Source organism: Lithobates pipiens, unplaced genomic scaffold, assembly GCF_037356315.1.
Source record: "Lithobates pipiens isolate NorthernLeopardFrog02 unplaced genomic scaffold, aLitPip1_a1.2 Scaffold_13, whole genome shotgun sequence".
Classification (NCBI taxonomy): domain Eukaryota; kingdom Metazoa; phylum Chordata; class Amphibia; order Anura; family Ranidae; genus Lithobates; species Lithobates pipiens.
In genome coordinates, this window is record NW_027507718.1 from 475105770 (window position 1) to 475125775 (window position 20006).

Genomic DNA, 20006 nt, shown 5'->3' on the forward strand with positions numbered 1-20006 from the left:
ATGTTGCTTTAAAAAACAAAAACAAAAAAATAAAAAAATAAAATAAAAATAAAAAAACAGAGAAGAGCACAGATGATGTGCAAAGTGTAATAACATACAGCTTGAAAGTTCTACTCCTAATAATGATATAACTAAATTGGATTACATGCATACAAGATGATTAAGTGCCGATTTACACATGGGGCAACCCAACTTACAGCGCGATTTTGCAAGGTGATTTGGAGCTGACTTCAGCACGACTTTGAGCAACTTACAAGACTTAAAGTCGCCTCCAGAACAGGCCACTTTGGCTGTGGCCAATCACAGAATAAACAGCTCTGTGGGAGGGAGAGGGTTGCCTGGATAAACAGGGAGGGCACCCGGAAAAATTATTTTTCTTGTAAAGTCACTTCAATAGACAGAGATCAGACTTGGAGGCGATGTCCAATGAGATCTATGGGTACAAGTCGCCTTGAAGTAGTACAGGAACCTTTTCTGAAGTCGGAGAGACTTCAGTAGTGTGCATTAAGATGGCTATCATTTACTTCTATGGCATTTATTTCCAGTGTGAACCGGCAACTTAAATCTCCAGATTTCTTTGTTTTGGATAACAGGAAGTATTTCAACTTTTGTAGTTTTACTGCTGTGATCCCACCAACAAAAACTTTTCAGAAAATGTTTTCCGAGCAAACAAATGTTAGGATTTCAGTCAGGTTTCTATTGCTATCTGGGATTAAAGCTGGAGAGATTTACTCACTTCCCATCACAGGATGCCTAACCAGCCATTTAAACAGACCAAAAGTTTTGACTTGAGCTCTGCTTTAATTGCAATGCAAAACAGCTGATGTTACAGATAGGGACAAAATTATGCACTGATTATAGAGGTCAAATTTACCCAAAAGACACTTCTACATACATAAGAATGAATGGTAGAAAAAAAACAAAAACAGTAAAAAAAGGGAATAGAAATAATAAAATCTTGATGCACAAAAAAAAAAAAAAAAAAAAAAAAAAAAAGTTTAATGTTTTCTTTCCAAAGAAATAAGGCATTGCGTGATCTTTCCCCTAGGTCAGAAAGTAGCTGTGGGAGGAGAGATTAAGGAACGCTGACAATGGATGGGCAAAGGTAGCCGGTGGGTGACGTCACGGCTTTGGGAAAAATCACAACCGGTCTCAAGCACTCCTTTACACAGGAGAGCTGCAGCTGCTGAATCACGCAACTGCCCCCTGGAGCAGATTAAAATGTATTCAAGCATTTTTTTTTTATGTAGGCAATGCAGCACTGATGGGGGCAGATTTTAATAACTCCTGTTCACTAAATAGAATTTTTTTTTTCCCTATTAAAACAACCAAATACCAAATCCTACCTCTACACACACACACACAAGGCCAGCCAAACAAAATGCAGATAAACAAGTAACAGAATTCCACTTCAGCTTGGCACGTTCTACATTCGGTGCATAGCATGAGCAATTATATTACCTGGCTGGGCCTTTACAGGGGCACGTTCTCTGCCTCTACATGATTTTGAAGACTTCTCATTACTGCTTTCCACTTGCTAAAGAGGGGGAAAAGAAAACAAAATGACGCAGAGAATGATAACATGCTGCTAATGATCACTAAGTGTATGCAAACAAAAACAAAAATGCTGGTAACTGACAATTAACAAAAATGGTGTGGTTAAAAAAAATCTTTATATATTATTTGCGTGCCACACTCTCGTATTTAACGAAAGCTTGATATTAAAAAATAAAAACATATAAATAAATTCAGACAAAATCGCCTTCGACATTTACAAAAACAAATCCTTGGCTGCCATCTAGTGGAAGACTTGAAAAGCTGAACACTTCCAAAAGAAGTGCATGCCATCTAAAGCAGGAAGTGCTATGACGCTGCACGTCTGCAGGGTGATTTAGATGGATGAACGTGGGGAAAGGAAAAAAGGAGGGGGGGGGGTGTTTGGGACTTAAAAACCAATGAGAGATGCCTTCAAACTGAATCATGACAATTTTGTTGTCCCTAATGAACCAGTTAAGCGCTGTATAGGCTTTGGAATAGTAACAAGGAAGGCACCTCATTAGGAATTGAGATGTTTTATTCGGCTTTAATATTCTGACCTCACTAAACACAGAAGGAATGTGTGCGAGGCAGTAGATCGGTTCAAATACCCTTGTATAGCAGGCAGATTATTGGCAGAGATTCCCTTATGCATGGTAGAATAGCTGCAATGCTGGTCACATGTACAGGAGATGACATATCGCTGCTGCTGCACTTCCTTCATCACACTGGACAAAAACGATGCATATATTTTCCATCTGAAACTGAGTATCGATTCATAACTCCATAACATGGTTGTGACACGGAGCCCGTAGACTCACTGCTTTGTTCAATACTCACCATATAGCTTTAGGTTTAAAGTTTTAATACAAATAATCTTGATGCGAATTAGGAAAGCTCTTACATGATGTCATTGAATCTCAATTTGTGATGTGTGTCGAAATCAATCAATGGAATGCAGCACTCGTGCTTTCTAGGAATTATGGAAGGGTAGGGTTTCAAAGTCCAATTATTAAATACATGAGGCCAGAAACAGAGCAGCTCTTGCTCAGTCACTACTGCCACCAAGAATAAAATGTTTGGAGGGGGGAAATCAGTTATGGAAGTGCTGTGTTGCTCATAGAAAAAACTATTATAGATGTAGTTGTTTTGCAATGCAGAGGTGCAAGGAAGAAATGCTGGTGCCTTTAGTCAACACAAATCAAAAAAGACCAAATATGAGATATATAGATATCTATAAATATAATATTTATGTTCCCATGGATGAATGCCCAATCTTGACAACGCTGCTGCAGAGAAGCGGAAATATGTACTGGCTGTTTAGAGTTCATTTATGAGGGAATACTGACTGTCATTTTTGACTTTAGAACATGTTTCATACAGAAGACACTGTACATCGGATAATACACCACACTGCTTGTAGTAACCTTGAAGACTGTTCTTCATTTACAAGCAGTTCATTGGGGTTGATTTAATAGAACTGGAGAGTACAAAATCTGGTGCAACTCTGCATAGAAACCAATCAGCTTCCAGGTTTTATTGGCAAAGATTAAACTGAACAATGGAGAAATGGCTGCACGCAATGGCTAGCTCCAAAGTCTTACTAAGGGACACTACAGGGCACCAACACCCACTTGATTAAGCACATTTGCATTGTGTGAAACACATCTACAATGCAGTCTGTTGATGCTCTGTAGTGTTCCATAAAAGGATTTCGGAACTAGCCATGGTATGCACCCATTACTTCATTAATTCATCATTGTACACAGTGGGCACCCATGTGCAGTTTTTACTAGGCTTCATTTCCTCACCTGGAGCGGCGGGTCTTTTTTCAGTTATGTTAAACTGAACAAGCTGAAGCTAGAAGCAGATTGGCTACCATGCAGAGCTGCACATGATCTTAAACTCTCCAGTTTTAGTAAAATCAACACCATAGTGTCTTAAGGCTGGTACACGCTTTTTTTTTTCCCTTCAACCCAGCGAATTGCTAAACGTAAAAACAAACAAACAACCAAAAAAAAAAAAAAAACCCTGAGTATCTCAGGAGAAGCTAACTGTACAAGCTGTGAGGTTAGTACTGTGATCTCCCCCCAGAGCACACCAATTAGCTGCCAGACATCCTGATCAGATGCCAGCTTTCCAATATGCTCGTTCAACAGAAGCCAGATGTTAGGCCAACTTCTGTTGGACAGGTTGCTGTACACACTGGGCAAATATTGTCCGGTTCAACAGAAACCGGGTGACATTTAGCCAGTGTGTATCTATCTTTAAATGCATAAAGCACTTCAATAGGGAAAAGAGGTGTCCTTTTCCAGTCAGATTGTTTTTTATTCTCCACCCAATACTTCTAAAAGTAAAGCAGGAATGAGACTAGAAACTTTAAGTGACAAAGACGACAAGAAGCATATTTTGAAGCATTTACTTCAAAGAGTGTATACAATGTGGGCCTTCCCTGCAAAGAAATACAATCTGTCTACACTGCAAACTTATGCATTTTTTTTTTCCAGAAGGGGAAACTGACCACAATGAAATCTGTGCACAGGCTGGCAGGAAGAGTTAGAGCTGGCCTTGGCTACGATGTTAGTATAGCAGATAATGAAGCAAACATGGATTTCTTTACCTTCTGACTGTGGGTCCTGAGCCTCTTCCTGGGGCCTTCTTCATCGTTGGTAAGCTTGCTGTCCATCTTTGTGTGGTTTCCTGTATTTCCATGCAATCTACCTTTAGGGGGGGAGGGTGTGAAACGTGTGTGAAAAGACCCAGGAATATTGTTGCTACCCTAATTGGGGTTAACATCTAAACCATACATCCCACACCCTTCTCTTCCATAACACACTATTGGCAAACCATTAGTGGAGAGGATATGACTGCAAACTGGAATCTATTGAATAATAATAGCTGGATGTTTGCCTTCATTGGTTCCTGCCATCCACAAAGTGACATATTTAGTTTTATTTACTGGCTGCTACTGGTTACTGTGCTTTATATGATGCATTTAAAAAATAAATAAATAAATAAATAAATAAATAAATAAAAACTGCTTTGTATAGCATGCATAGACAAGCACTTTACCAACACAGAGTAAAAGGTCAATTCTTTTATTTATTGCTGGCTCATATTAACCATTAACTTTATGAAAACATAACATTTGTAAATATATGATGCACAGCGTACAATGAATCACATTTTTCCTTCTTGTATTACTATAATTCAGGTGAATGTGACTGCGCGAAGACACTTGAGGTTGGTACCTCTGCTTGTGTCACTTTGTCCCCCCTCCCCACCCAAACACCGTGCAACACCACTGTTTTAACGCCATGTACAAAACAAATGAAATGGATAGTTTATTACGTTGAAATGATGCAGTCTGGATGGATTTGCCTGTACATAAGACTGTAAATGTCCTGGTAACCACTGTGCTTTTCTTGCAATTACAACAGGACTGCACATTTTAAAAAATTTGGCCCACACAGACCTTTGCTTTGGATGGATACTGCCATGAGAAAATCACACACACCGACATGGCGGAACGCTTTGTTCCCCACCCAAGTGTAAGGGTGGGCAAGAAAATCGTAGCAAGAGTTTAGCATCGGGAACTCCAGAGACACCAAGAGGGAACTCCAGAGACACCAATCTCCTGCAGAAACATTAGGAGACACCTGGTGACTTAAAGCAACATCCACCCAAAATTTAACAGTTCTGAGTGGACGCTGTAAAAACAAAAAAGTATTTACAAAAGTTGTCGTTGAAATGAAGTTCTCTTCTTGAGAAACTAATGAGGTATGATGCTTGGGATTACGAGCATGTGTCTTCTTGTAATCACATGTATTAGAGGTCTGCACTGTTAGAATTACAAGCTAAAAGGGTGTTCAACAATTAACAGTACTAGAGACAAGCTAACAAGTCTAGCTTTAACTGGCAGGAAAGAATCTGATCTAAAGGCTGCACAACAAAAGCACATGGAACTGAACACATGAGATCCTTGATTAACATTACATGCAGTACTTCGTCTTCCCAGAAAAAAAAATAAAAAAAATCATCACCACTACACCTATATGTATTGAAGAAGCCATTATTCCCACAAAGGAGGTTTCTTTTACATGAACTTATTCTGTACCAAATATAAAAAAAAAAAAAAAAAAAAAAAAAAAAAAAAAGTGGACAACAGGAATTTCATTTACTTCTTGATCTTGATCTCCTCTTTGGCGACTCTTGAATTATGTTCCTCTTGATTACCCCTGCGTCCTTTGGAGTTGAACCTTGAGGGATACAGAAGGGTTGGTTTTGTTGTTTTATTCACGGTTTCCCATTCAAAAAATCGGTAGCCAATTATTCCACAATAAATTCTTATACACAGGATTGTCGCTGTGCCAATGAAGGGAGAGCCGATGATCAGAGTTTGCAGTACCGTACACAAAACATGGCCACTGAAGATCATGTGTGATACAGAAAAAAAAAAAAAAAAAAAAAAAAAAATCGGTCTGCAGCTCCCCGATGCTTTCAGGATTTGCTTGGCAAAGCTGAGTAGAATCCAAATAATGATTTTTGTTTTTAGCAGATGAGCAACTTTTTTTTATTATTTTAACTTTTTATTTACAATAGCCTGGAATACTGGGAGAAAAACAAAAACCTTCTATAGGGACTGAAATTCTCAACAGTGGCTGTGGACCTGAATGCTTTAATATTTACACTGTAAAAATTAGGTTGATAACAAAGCTGTTGGGATAGGTCATAAGAAAAAAAAAAAAAAAAAGTGCAAAAAGGTTCTAAAATAAAAAGCCAGTTCATAAACCACTTACTGGCTCAGTTCAGAGAAACTGAATCTGGATCTGCACAGCTTCACAAGGTAAATCAACATCTTGCATGCAGTTCCAAACTCAGGCAATTGTATTTGCTTTAGGTCTCGGAAATAGATTTTCTGTTTAACAATACATTGCCATTAAAAAAAAATCTATTTTGAGGGGAACCAGGCCTGGACTGGAAGTTTTCTAAATGAGCCACAATACCCCTTCCCTACAAAATGATCTGAAGAGACACTAAACTGGAACTCCAAGCAAGAATCCTAAAAAACACTTAAAATACTCATTAGGTCAACAGCCATAGCTATCAAAATATAGTTCATTTTGTTCGGGGAGTTGCGTTTTTTTTCCTGGGTTTTCAATCCAAAACCTTGGACAAACCCCCCCCCCCCCCCCATTAGAATCAGCCACCTTTAAAAAGGACAAGTTCACATTAAAAAAATAAAATGCCTGTAAAGCATTGCACCAGTGATCAGCAGCTCACTGGTGACATGCAGGTCTTCTTCAGATCTGTCACAATCTGTATGCACGTAAATCCCATACAAGCAGATATACTGACAGGAAGAATCAATGAAAAGCACCATGGTAGTTCATTGAGAGCTACAGGCCGACAGCCACAAAGAATGTCAGGGCTTGTAGTTCACACACAAAGCTGAATGAAAGATGCCGCTGGGTGGTTTGAGTCCTGCAAGGCTGTGCCGATTTCCATAAGTGACAGCTAACCCGGGGAACTACGGTTTCTGCAGCCTTTATAGAAATAGAGCTTCCCAAAATGTATCCATTCAGTACCTAAAGGTAAGGTCCAGCTGCCATCTTTGTTCTTTGTACCCCGGAACGATTTTATTTTTTTAGCCGTTTGTTATGGATTACTCCACACTATATATTGTATAGGTTTACTGAACTCACGTGTGGATAGACACCATCCACAGATGAACTATAAGTGAGCAAAGTGTCAAATTAGAACAGCATGCCAGTAGTAATCAGTAGCATGACCCGGAGCCTGGTACACGGTATATTCTTGGCAATCAAGCATGTCATAGACTGCCTCTCTCCATATTCCAAGTACACACTAGTAGTAGGCAGCAAAGGGCTGAGAATGCTACAGGTCAATCAGTCCTAAACTCATTCACGCTGGTCCAGGTATTTTCTGTTCAATATATAGCTGGTCTGTGTAATTGCAACCAAGTATAGCATGGGGTGCATTGAGCCTTAATAAGCTTCTTAGAGTGAGCTTTGTAAAGTTAAAAAAATAAAAAATAAAAAAAATAGCCACACTTAATCAAATGAAACTAAAAATCCTATATAGGGGGAATAATAATCAATTGGGTAATATTAATATAAGTATGTAGATTGAGGTGAAAAAAACTGTAAATATAAAAAAGTATATTGAATTCCTAAAAAAAACAAAAACAAAATTGAAAGTTCCTGAGGAGAATAGAAGGAGGAATCCAGTAAGATGATTGAATCCTAGGAGTTTCACAACCAAGAAGCATACAGATCCTTCAGTGACAATTACTCTCATCGGATGATGTGGACCTCCCATCACTAGGGAGGTCACATGTGCATGCAGCTATAAACCTCTTTGGGGTAAGGTGGTCCACCACGCCTCTGAACCTATCTGAGAATCGTGGAGAATCATCCAAGATCTCCAACTCACGTCTGGAAGTCTCGATTCACCAAATGCCATGGAGCATTGACATAAGGCTCATCCTTAGATATGTCCAAAAATCCAGCAGTGATTTTTCCCTGGGATGATCCAGTCTACAGCTGGATGACAGGGATCCCAATCCATCCAGCAGAGGGAGAAGACCAGGAAAGGCAGCCGCACTGTGGTAACCAGCGCTGGACCTGGAAGTAACGTCAGCGGAAGGGCGCATGAAACGCAGAAGCTGGAAAGTGACGTCAAAGGGACAGGACACACCGTGGCATTTGGCGGATCAAGACTCCCAGACGATGGCCCAATCTCCCGGAATCTCGGCTAGGTCCAGAGGTGTGGTGGATCCCCTTACCCCACAGAGGGTTATATCTGCATACACATGTGACCTCGCTAGCGATAGGAGGTTCACACCATTCAGTGAGAGTTTTAACTTAGAGGAGTGATTTTCACAGGAGGATCTGTATGCTTCTTGGTAGTGGAACTCCTAGGATTCAAACATCTTAATGGAGTCCCATTTACCTCTGGAACTTTCATTTATTATTTTTTAAGAACTTTATCAAACATACTTTGTTATATTTACTGTTCAATTTTTTTCACCTCATTCTACATAATTATATTTTATTACGCAATTATCCTCACTATATAGAATTTTGTTTTTTTATTTTGTTAAGCGTGGCGATTTTGTTTTCATCTCTGTGTGCTATGATTATAGCACATGGTTTGTCATTGCTGGTTTTTAGTTAATTTATCTTTACACTTTACTCCACTTTATATTGTTTAGGTTTGTAAAGGCTGCTGGACTATCACAGGGTAAATTATTTTTCATGGAAAGTGCTCTTAGGAGTCCTAGTATAAGGGTTTGGAGCTTAAAGGATACTTCTTGAGCTGCTACTCCAATTTCAAAATCCTGCACCTCATTAGAATCTCATCTACCATGCTAAACATGCTTTTATGTAACCTGTATAGCCTCCTGCAGTACCTGCCAATCTGTTTAGCTGACCCCACTAAGATGATCATTCCTTGTCGTCTTCATTCTGTAACACCATCTAAAGACCCCTTTCTAGCACCCAGCTATGTCATGCAACCCAAGTGGGTCCCATTGTTGGCATGCCCGTGCTTGAGCTCCAGTGCCATTAAGATTTTTCCACACATTAAACCCAAGCACCAAATATTACATTTTTGAACTATTACCATGCTCTTATTTATAAGTTTGACAGCATATTTACATGTCATTTTTATGTGGAAAGCGATGGGCATTTTTTTCTTAACATTTAACACACAAAAAAAAAAAAAAAAAAAAAAAAAAAAAAAAGGGGGGGGGGGGGGTCTGGACGGTTTATGAATGACCCAATCCATAGGCAGTCCAGTAGAGATTACATATGGATTTGTGAGCATTATGAGCTTTAAATAAAGTGGTTGGTTAAGATTTTGTTTAAAAAAAAAAAAAATAAAATAAAAAAAAAACAACTTTCTGCGTGCTGCTCTGCGCACAGCTCTCCTTCCCCCGCTCAATCAAGTGATGTGCACGAGAGCCTTGCCCTCTACTCATTGGCTGAGAGAGCAGCACGCAATTTATTTTAAGAAAAAAAAACAAACAAAAAAAAAAACTAAAAATGCTTAAGCCTTTACAGCCACTCTGGCCGTGGCTCTAGGAGTCTTATGGATGCATATGCAATACCGCTTTAAAATATCCATTTCACAAAGAAATGGTGTTTAGGCATGTGAAATATAAACATTTTAGGTGAGAATTTGTACAAATGTAATCAAAGGTTATAGATCAAAACTTCTTGTAGTAAACAAACCTGTAAGTTTTGGATGCATGGTAAATTTCCAGATTTTAACTGCACAACACAAGTTATTTGGGGCATTGAAATGGCCCATGCAATAGCGAGGCCAGTTTTCAGAAGCAAAAACGTAATGGGATTCCCAATGTACACTTTATATTACATTTTTAGTTATACTTACATTATATGAAAATATACTCTGATTTTTTAAAGTGGAACTACGGACTAAAAAAAAAAAAAAAAAAAAAAAAAAATCCATATATGATGCAGCATGTAAAACATCAGTTTTTGCATGTTACAACCCCAAAGTTCCACTTCAGGACTCCATTCACACTTGTGCTACTTGTGATTGTGGACATCAGTCGTATGTAGAGTCACAGCCTATTTTCAATAGCACCCGTTCAAAACCGGTGCAGCTTAAAGTCTCAGTAACTTTGAAAGGTGCCCAGGCTACTTTAGTCCGGAGAATATAAAGTCGGATCAAAGTCACCACAAAAGTAGCTCCAAAGTCTCAGTGGAAATCATGTGACTTTGGAGATGCGCTAATATGAGTGGAGCCTAAATGTATGGCTGCACTATAGTGTTTTTTGTTTATCTGCCTGGAGTTCCACTTTAGTGTATAACAAAACATCACAAAAGGGGCTTGAGGAGTTCTATGCAGCCTATGCCTCAATATTCCTAACTTGAGCATGTTACTCGCTGCATTGTCGTGCCATCTGAGAAAGGTTACCAGCTGTGATTATGGACTGCTCTACACCCAGTCTGGTAAGCTCAGCTTAATGCACGTTGAGGTAAAAGCAGAGTAAACATAGGGGTAGGGGGGAGAAAAAAGAAAGTCTTTCCAGAATGGCTTTGTTAATAGAAACCTATTCTTCACCTGGTTAAGGATAAAAAAAGGGAGCGGACCCACAGTAATCACAGACTGGGCTAATAAGTGTATAAATATGGGTTAACTGGTTAACATAATTAAGAAGAAAAAAAAAAACAAAAAACAAAGGGGTAATTTCCCCTTTAAAACCACAAGTGATATTAAAATGCCCTAGAGTACATTGTGGCTATGATGTTTACCAGAGTCTTCTTCAGATTTAGGAGAGGTGAGAATGGCAAACTTTGTATTATAGCGAGCTTTTTGTTTATCACTGAGCAGGTTCCACTGTGACTCGAGCAATTCTTCAATCTCTTCACTGGAAGCATCTGTGTGTTCACTGATCACCTAGGAAAACAATGGAAGATCTCTCAGATTCAGGCAAGTGTTAAAACTGTATCCATATGTACGGCACTCTTTCCATAATATAAAGTAAACCCCTAGTGCAGCGATTCTCAACCAGGGTTCCTCCAAAAGGAGGCATGGGGTTCCTTCAGCATTGGGCAATTTCTGCCTCTCAGATAAGTTCCCACTGACACCATTGATCTTTTTAGCTATGTGTAAGGGAGGTAATTCTTTTCACTGACAATCACACTGATGTATCATGAGTTGTAGATTTCTCATTTTTAGCAGGGGTTCCCCGAGACCGGAGAACTATTTCAAGGTTTCCTCTGTGTCGAAAAGGTTGAGAAAGGCTGCCCTAGCAGATCACGCAAACCAACAAGGTCAGCTAAAAAGGAGCTTAAACAGTTAATTTAACCACCAACAAGGAACTTCTTTGCTCCATGTTGATCTGTTAAAGTGATTGTAACCCAAAACAAAAAATTACAGTGCTTTTGCCATGTTAATTGTCCCTCTCCATGTTGTACAACACTTGGCCCTGCCTTTCCCTCTGTAAATTAACAATGTCAATCATGTCCGCTGATCTGATACTGTAGTCAGTTTACATGCCTCTGTCTTCCTGTCCTCTCCCGGTCAGTTCTGTAGTCAGTGTGAGTCGATCTCCTTCCCACCCCTCTCCTGCCTCTAATTCTATTCCTTGCAGCTGCTCCAGTGCTTGTAAAGAAACATGTATTAGATACTTTGAACCTCTCAGTTTTGGGTCCCTGTTAACTACAGTGTGTGTGTTGCTAAAATTTGAATTCTAAATTCCTTTTTTGCAGAGCCCTTCATCTCCAGATTTCAGTTGCAACTGCCCCTCCAAAGCCACCTGCCCACAATCTTCTCTCTACCTCTCCACATATAATCAGTGAAATCCAATCAAAAGAGCCACCTGAAGGACCTTGTGTCGGAACCAGTTATGATGCCGAAAATCAGTGCTGGTCCAGCAAGCCCTAAATGGAAACAGGGTAAGCTGGCTCCTTAAGACCATATATGCCTTTCGTTGTGGGCCGCATCAGCATTATGGTTGTCCTCAAAGGGCTAGTTGTCCACCTCTTTTTGATTTTTTAGTTGTACAGTAAGCTTAAATACATTTATGGAAAAGAGGGGGTGGAGGGATGGAGAAGGAAATGGGACTTTATATGAATCATGCAGCCAAGGAGACATCAATTTATGGCCTCTGAGACTTGAGTCAGTTAGGAGGCAAGAGTAAAATTAAAAGGCAAACACCAACTTTATTGGTATGTAATCATAAAACCAAATGTATTCCATAAAACATAACGTAATGAAAATTATGTATATTACACACGTACAAAGGAAGAGTACCCACAACAGTGGTTACGATTACATACCAATAAAATTAGCGTTAGCCTTTTAACTTTACTACTTGCCTCTTATCTGCCTCAAAGTCTGAGGGGTTCCCCTCCTTGCTGCTACTTGCATGCAGTTTTTGTATCCTTTACATATTTGGGATGTTGGCAGTTGGTTTGCATTCCACCTGGCTCTGCTCCCACATTTTCTACTGAATTTGAATCGCATCAAACAATGGGTGTGGCCAAATTGCCCCAACAGTGGGAGGATCTTAAAGGGGCAATAAATACAGGGAGTGCACTACCTACAGAGCGCAGAGTTCAGGGGTGCACTATGCATAGAGGGCAGGCATCACCTCACTTCTCCCAAGGTGCGAGGGCCACATGAAAATGGCCAGATTCAGTCTGCGAGCCTTGTGTTTGACACATGGTTTAAGACTACCAGAAATGCTAGAATGAGAATCAGTGACACTTCTGGACCTATATGGGGTATTTGGAATAAGTCTTCCTAATATGACATAGCTGATAAACTGGTACAATCAGGACCGCACGCTGACAATGAAGAGAGATCTGGTGATCTGGAGCCAGACAAGGATCGAAAGACAATTTCCTGGTTAAAGTAGCAGAGGGAATGGACACCCCTACAAAGTCTCATAAGGAAAAATGCACATCTAAGACTATCAACCTGTGTACTAAATGGGGGTGGGGTCATCACCAAGGATTGCCTGGTGTGGGGGAAAAGTCCAGCATCCTCCACTCGAACCTGAGACAAAGTCTTGAAAGATCTCTGGGTGCAGTGACCACTCTTTGTCCAGACACTACCCGCTGAGAAAATATCTGCAAATTGTCTACAGCAGGGGTTTAAAGCGGTTAGAGTGAATACTGTCTTGGAGCCGAAACATGGCGCTTTGCCTGACTTGAACACAAGACTTTTTGTTCCTTGTTGGTGCCGGATATTCTTTATCGATGCGGACACTGAAGAGACAGCCAAGTCAACTGAAACTCCTAAAACTTGATGGGGATATGAGAGATTCCACCAACCACCAAATCCCTTCATGAAGAGTGAGCAGGGAATCCCAAACCCACCATTCCCCCTTTGTCCGCCAACCCCAGGGTGGCATCCAAAGCACCAAAAGAAAAATTTCCCATGATGCCAGAGTTGGATTTTGAAGCAAGCAAGACAGGGACAGCCTGGTCCTTAGAGTTAAACAAATTGGTTTGCCAAGATAGAAAGATGTGCCCAAGATAACAGAATGTTGTATTGTAGATTCCTGAAAAAAAAAAAAAAAACTCTCCATAGAAGTAGGCCATCATCAGACCCAAGACTCTCACACCAGAGCCAGAGAGCCAATGGACTGCAGCACACAATTACCTCAATGCAGCGCCATAGCCGAAAGACTGCTACAGCACAGCTCTTGTTCCTGCAGATCGTTCATGGACATCCTCCCAGAACACACTTCCCACATGCCCCCTGGAGCACGCTCTGCTGTGTCCTTTTGGACAAAGCTGATCACAAATTTAGGTAAAAAAAGCTAATTACAGTGGCCCTTTACCATGTGATCAGCTGTGTCCAATCACAGTGGATCACATGCAAACAAAATTTGTCAGTTATAGGCATTCCTTTATTCAGGTGCTGTCAGCACGAGAGAAAAAAAAAAAAAAAAAAAGAAAAGCGCTGATAACTAGAAATGCAGACAGGGCACATTTGCACTAATAATCAGTTCCCTGATAGTCAGTGCCGCCTCACCATGCACCCGTCAGTTTGCCGATGAAAACATTTTTTTTTTTTTTGTGAGTTAGAACTAAGAAAATCCATGTTCCTTTTTTTTCCTCTTAGAATATTTTCAGTCTTTTGTGTAGAAAAAAAAAAAAAAAAAACCCCAGTGGTGATTCCTTTGGGAACATGTTACAAGCGCTTTTAAGGTGCTCGTTCTCCCTGTGGCAGAAGTACGAGGAGAAGTAACCCCCTACTAGCTGTAACTTTTTGAAAACAGCACGGCCTTGCGGGGCTCTGCCCATATCATTCATACACAGATCTCTGTATGAATGAACTACAAGCCCCGACATGCTTTAGGGCTGCTGGCTTCTAGCTTTCTATGAGGTACCACGGCACGGAGTGCTGTGGAAGTTCGATTCTTCCTGTCAGAATGCATCGACTTCTTTGTATGGAGCAAGAGGATACACAAGAGGAAAAACTTACTATGGGATTGTTGTATGACCATGCAATTGTCATTAAACATGCGACAGCTCTGAAAGCTGAAAATTGGCATGGACAGGAAGGCGGTAAAAGTGCACAGTATTGAAATGGTTAAGCCTGGAGCGCAAAGTGTTTTTCTGGGAAAAGAACATTTTGGCTTAGTAACCGGCATTAAAACACTGAGTGATGATCAGAACCAATGACTTCCAAAGGGTCAAGATCTATCTAAATTTCTGTAACATCTTGACAATTAAGCTGGTGAGACGAAGCAAAGTGTGGTCAGTTCTTTCGATTCCTGAATGGGCAGGTTGACAATCAGTACACCCACAGCCTGTTGGATCTCTTTTCCATGCGATCACTGCCAGTGGCTATAACCGCAAGCAGTGATCATCATATTTCAACGGCTGGAAAACTTCCCACTGTCAGAAAACCATAGCTCCGCTGGAGGGATTCCCTTATCAACACTCAACTCAGGCTGCAAAACACCTGGAAAAATAAACCCAACAAGCAAAATCCCATTCATTTCAATGTCACCCATTCATATCTGAGAGTTTTGTCACCTGAAGCAACACCTATAAAAACACCTTATGCTCAATTTTTTTTTTAGCTAAACCTAAACAAAAATGCGGTAAAAAAATAGCGACTTTGAAACACTGAGGTGTGAATGCAGCCTTAATGTGTTGGTTAATCAAGCAGATTTCCTTAAACCAGTGGTTGTAAGAAAATTGGTTAATGTATGGCCTGCCATAGAGATTCATTGTCCTACAGAGCCTTCGCCAACTAATCCCTTAAGAGAAGGCCACATAGCCTACTATCGAAACGCCCTCAAGATTGGTCTTGTGTTTGAGGTTAACACCTTGGTAAACACCAGATGAGCAGGAAAAAAATTTAAATAAAAAAAGACCAAATAGAAAAGCCATGAGCTGGTGGCACAGAGAGGCCCCAGAGCAGAGTGCAAAAGTTGGAAAGATGTGTACACAATCGTAGTAGGCACCTTTGAATGTACATCAAAGCCAGAAGCCTTGCTGTTGACCAGAAGCACTGACAGATCTTGATCTTCTATACATCTTTTGGAATATTTGGACACAGATGTAAGCATTTGGAACCTCAAGGTCCAAGATATATTTATTCTGCCTTAGGCTTGGAAACATTGAAGAGTTTGGAGTAAAAACCCCCAAAAGCTTTCCATAGCTGAGAGATGGGCAATGACCCAGAAAGCACGTGACAGAAATCGGTAAGCTGCCAAGGGGACACAGGGCGACCGAAGGTTAGAAAGTGAAATTACAGAAGCAAAACTTAAAAAGTTTGTAATTCAAACCCTACCTCTTTCACCCAGCTATCAAGGATGCAAAATATCCAAGTGTCCAGAAAGCCCATCAGAAGTCCTACTACTTTGGAAAGTGGAGGTGAACCTCTGTCAAGGAAGGCTTTTAGGTGGATTTGGCAAACAGTGCCAGGTCTGGTGTGTGATTGGAGAATTGAGCGTGTTGTCACTTGGAAGTTGAAAACAAAGCAAAACCCTTTTCACAAGGGTGGCCTAAGTTTTGACCACCTGTCTGTTGATCCCCCTACTGATCAGAGCAGGCGGGTGACAGGTTCATGTCCGCTCAGTTTATCCAGAGTGGACACGGACCAAGCCTGCTATGCTCCATGAGCCGCTGGGTGTAAACTGACTTCACTGTATTTACACCAGACTTCCCTCAAATCCGATTGCCCTAGGAGAGGGCTGATCCCCTTACATTTCAGTAGACCAAAACTGATGTATGTGGGTATACCTGACAAGTTAGTTTACAACTGCAAACCATGGTGGTGAATGGAAAACCCAATCAGGTTGGCATGAAAAACCGACAGGCACACCTGATCTGCCCCTTTGTGTGAAGGGGGCCCAAAAGGGACACGTCTGATAAATAAACCATGGAGAGGACTTGCAGGTTTACATTTTTACCAGCAAGAAGAGTACCTTTGGACATGGTAGCTTCCAGGGTTGATCGGCAGAGACGATGTCCCTCAAAGCCTTACAGAGCAATGCTTCTTGCAAGAGTGTTCGGCAGTCCGGCACTACAGTTAGAGGCCTGTGCATGTGTACAAAGACATAAGACAGGTGGTTTCTAATCCATCACAGATAAAAGTTCAGAGCCAGAGACATCTGATCTATGATTTGCAGCTCAATGTTAGCATCAGATTCCAAAAACCATCTCCAACTTAGGGGTGGTAGAAGACTGCAACTTATTGGAACACTCATGAGAGATCCGAATGACTGGGTATCAGAAAGTTTCCACAGATAATGGCTTAGATGTGGCTAGGACCACAGTCAGGTTAGGAATTGGGTTGGCTAGGAAGGAACTAGCGTGTTTGTGACCTCTGGGTTTAGAGTTGGAAAGCTGCTGGGTCTGCGACAGTCTCACATGACCATAGTGCAAAAAAAAAAACGGAGTTACGTACCGGTAACATCCTTTTCCGGGAGTCTTTCAGGACAGCCACCTTAGAGAGACCCTGGCTCCTCCCCTCTCAGGAAACACCGCCTTCAATTTCAAGATTTAAGCCTCGTCCTCCCTCTGCTCCTCAGTTCTTCCAGAGTACCTCCGGCCAACTGGGGAGACACAAGAACACGTCAAACAAACAAACTTTCCATCTTACCTGACGGTCTCGTGTGACGAGTTCCCGACGATCTCCAAAAACCTGGGTGGGAACCGGGGCTGTCCTGAAAGACTCCCGGAAAAGGATGTTACCGGTACGTAACTCCGTTTTTCCCAAGTCCGTCTTTCAGGACAGCCACCTTAGAGAGGATAAGCGAGCACATTACCTTAGGGTGGGACCACTGCTTGCAGCACTTTACGACCAAAGGCCTGGTCTTTGGCTGACAGGAGATCCAGTCTATAGTGTTTCACGAACGTAGCAAAACTGGACCATGTTGCAGCTCTACAGATCTGTTCAGGAGATGCACCAGCCCACTCTGCCTGAGAAGTTGCCACTGCCCTGGTTGAGTGTGCTCTAATCCCAACTGGGGGTTCTAACCCCCCTGCCACATAAGCCTGCCCAATGGCTAACCTTAACCATCTGGCTATCGTACGTCTAGAGGCTCTGGAACCCTTCCTAGCCCCTGAAAACACAAAAAGTGAATCAGACTTCCTGAACTGACTTGTACAATCTAAATAATTAAGGACACATCTTCTAACATCCAATCTATGAAAGATGTGTTCCTGTTCTCTTACTGGATTTGAACAGAAAGTAGGTAGCACAATCTCCTGGGCTCTATGAAAACTAGAGGCTACCTTAGGCAAAAATGCCGGATCCGTCTTAAAAACCAAACGGTCCGGAAAAACCTGAAAAAAAGGTGCCCTAACAGAAAGGGCTTCGAGTTCACTCACTCTCCTTGCTGTAGTGATCGCCACCAAAAACACCGTTTTGAGAGTGATCAGTTTTAATGAGCAACATTCCAATGGCTCAAAAGGTTCTCCTGTGAGAAATTGTAAAACTAAAGAAAGATCCCAAACTGGGAAGGGGGACTTTGAAACAGGTCTCTGCCTACTTAGGGCTTTGAAGAATCTCATTATCCAAGGGTCTGAAGCTAGCTGCCTTTCTAAAAACACGCTTAAAGCGGATACCTGACCCTTCAGAGTTCCAAGGGCTAAACCTTTATCTGCCCCAGCCTGTAGGAACTCTAGAACGGCTACAGAGCTGTGCACATTGAAGGAGCTCTCTGAGCACCAGCTATTGAACCGCTTCCATACTTTTAAGTAAATGGTCCTGGTTTCCTTTTTCCTGCAGTTTAGGAGCGTGGCTACTAAGCGATCAGAGAAGCCCTTGCCCTTCAACAGTTCTTCCTCAGAAGCCAAGCTGCAAGGTTCCACCGCTCTACCTGAGGACAGCAGATTGGACCCTGAGAAAGAAGATCCTCCTGGACTGGGAGAATCCAGGGGGGTTCTACAGACAGGCCCTTCAGAATGGAGAACCACGGCCTACTGGGCCAGTGAGGTGCGATTAGAATAAGGATAGTGTTCTCCACCTGAAACTTCCTTAACACTGCTGGAATCAGTACGGGAGGGGGAAAAGCATAGCACCTGGAGAAATCCCAATTCTGTGCTAGTGCGTCCACCGCCAACGCCCCGTCCCGCTTGTTTATAGAAAAGAAGCTGGCTACTTTCGCGTTTTCCCTCGAGGCAAAGAGGTCTATCGAAGGAATCCCCCACCTCTGGGTGATCATTTCGAAAACCTCCTGTTTGAGAACCCAGTTGCCTTCTCTCAATGTTCTCCTGCTGAGGAAATCTGCCACCTGATTTTGCTCCCCCTTCAAGTGGACTGCTGACAGGGACAGGACATTTGCTTCGGCCCACCCGAGAATGGCTTTTGTTAGGGCCCATAAGGATTCGCTCCTGGTGCCCCCCTGTCTGTTGATGTAGGCTACCACTGAGGAATTGTCCGACCTGACTTTTACGTGATGCCCCCTGAGTTCTCTCTGAAAGGTCCTGAGAGCCAGATCTACTGCCCTCAGCTCCCTCCAATTCGAGGATCTCTTCGACTCCCTCCTCTCCCAGGTACCCTGTATCAGGCGGGAGTCTAGGTGTGCACCCCAACCTGAGCTGCTTGCATCGGTTGTGACCACCCTGGATATTGGTAAAACCCACTCTAGGCCCTGGGACAAATTTGCTCCCTTTCTCCACCACCAGAGGGACCTCTTTACCTGGTCCGGAACCGACACCAAAGAATCCAGGGACCCCTGGCTGTGATCCCAAACCTTCAGCATAAATAATTGCAGGGGACGGTAATGTAATCCCGCCCACTGGACCGCCGGGAGCGTGGACGTCAGCAAACCCAATGCCGACATGACCCTCCTTACTGAGATCTGGTGGCTGCCCTGGAGAAACAACAGTGCCTTGTCTACCTTTTGAATTTTTTCTGAAGGGAGGAAGACTTTCTGTACTGTTGAGTCCAACACATATCCCAGGAAGGTGACCCTCTGGGAAGGATCTAAGTTGGACTTCTCCAGGTTCAGAAGCCAACCCAAGTTTACTAACAGGTCTCTTGTTGTCTGTAAATCTCGAGTCAACTGTGTCGGAGAAGGGGCAAACAGGAGAAGATCGTCGAGATACGCGATCACTGAGATTCCCCTGAGACGCAGATAAGCCAGAACTTCTGCCATTACTTTGGTGAAGATCCGGGGGGAAGAGGATAGCCCAAAGGGAAGTGCTTTGAACTGTAGGTGTAGCACCCCTACCGAGGTTCTTACTGCCAGTCTGAGGAAACGCTGGTGGGCCTCTGCGATGGGAATATGCAGGTATGCATCTTTTAAATCTATCGATGCCATGAAACAGTTTGGTGGAAGAAGTGCTTTCACCGAGTAAACTGAATCCATCCGAAACCTTTTGTAAGTGACTGAGACATTCAGAGGCTTCAGGTTCAGGATAAGCCTGAACTTTCCCGAAGGCTTGCGAACCACAAACACGTGGGAATAGAAGCCCCTGCCTGTCTCTCCTGCT

The 20006-nt window shown here is 42.1% G+C and overlaps 1 protein-coding gene across 1 annotated transcript in view; it reads right to left on the reverse strand.

Annotated features, from left to right (window-relative positions):
* The window catches only part of NSD2 (nuclear receptor binding SET domain protein 2), a 99233-nt gene that overhangs the window by 26400 nt on the left and 52827 nt on the right, over positions 1–20006 (reverse strand). The window contains 4 exon segments of the mRNA XM_077477923.1: positions 1462–1537; positions 4157–4257; positions 5718–5795; positions 10845–10989. Of these exon segments, the coding sequence (XP_077334049.1) occupies positions 1462–1537; positions 4157–4257; positions 5718–5795; positions 10845–10989 (400 nt within the window).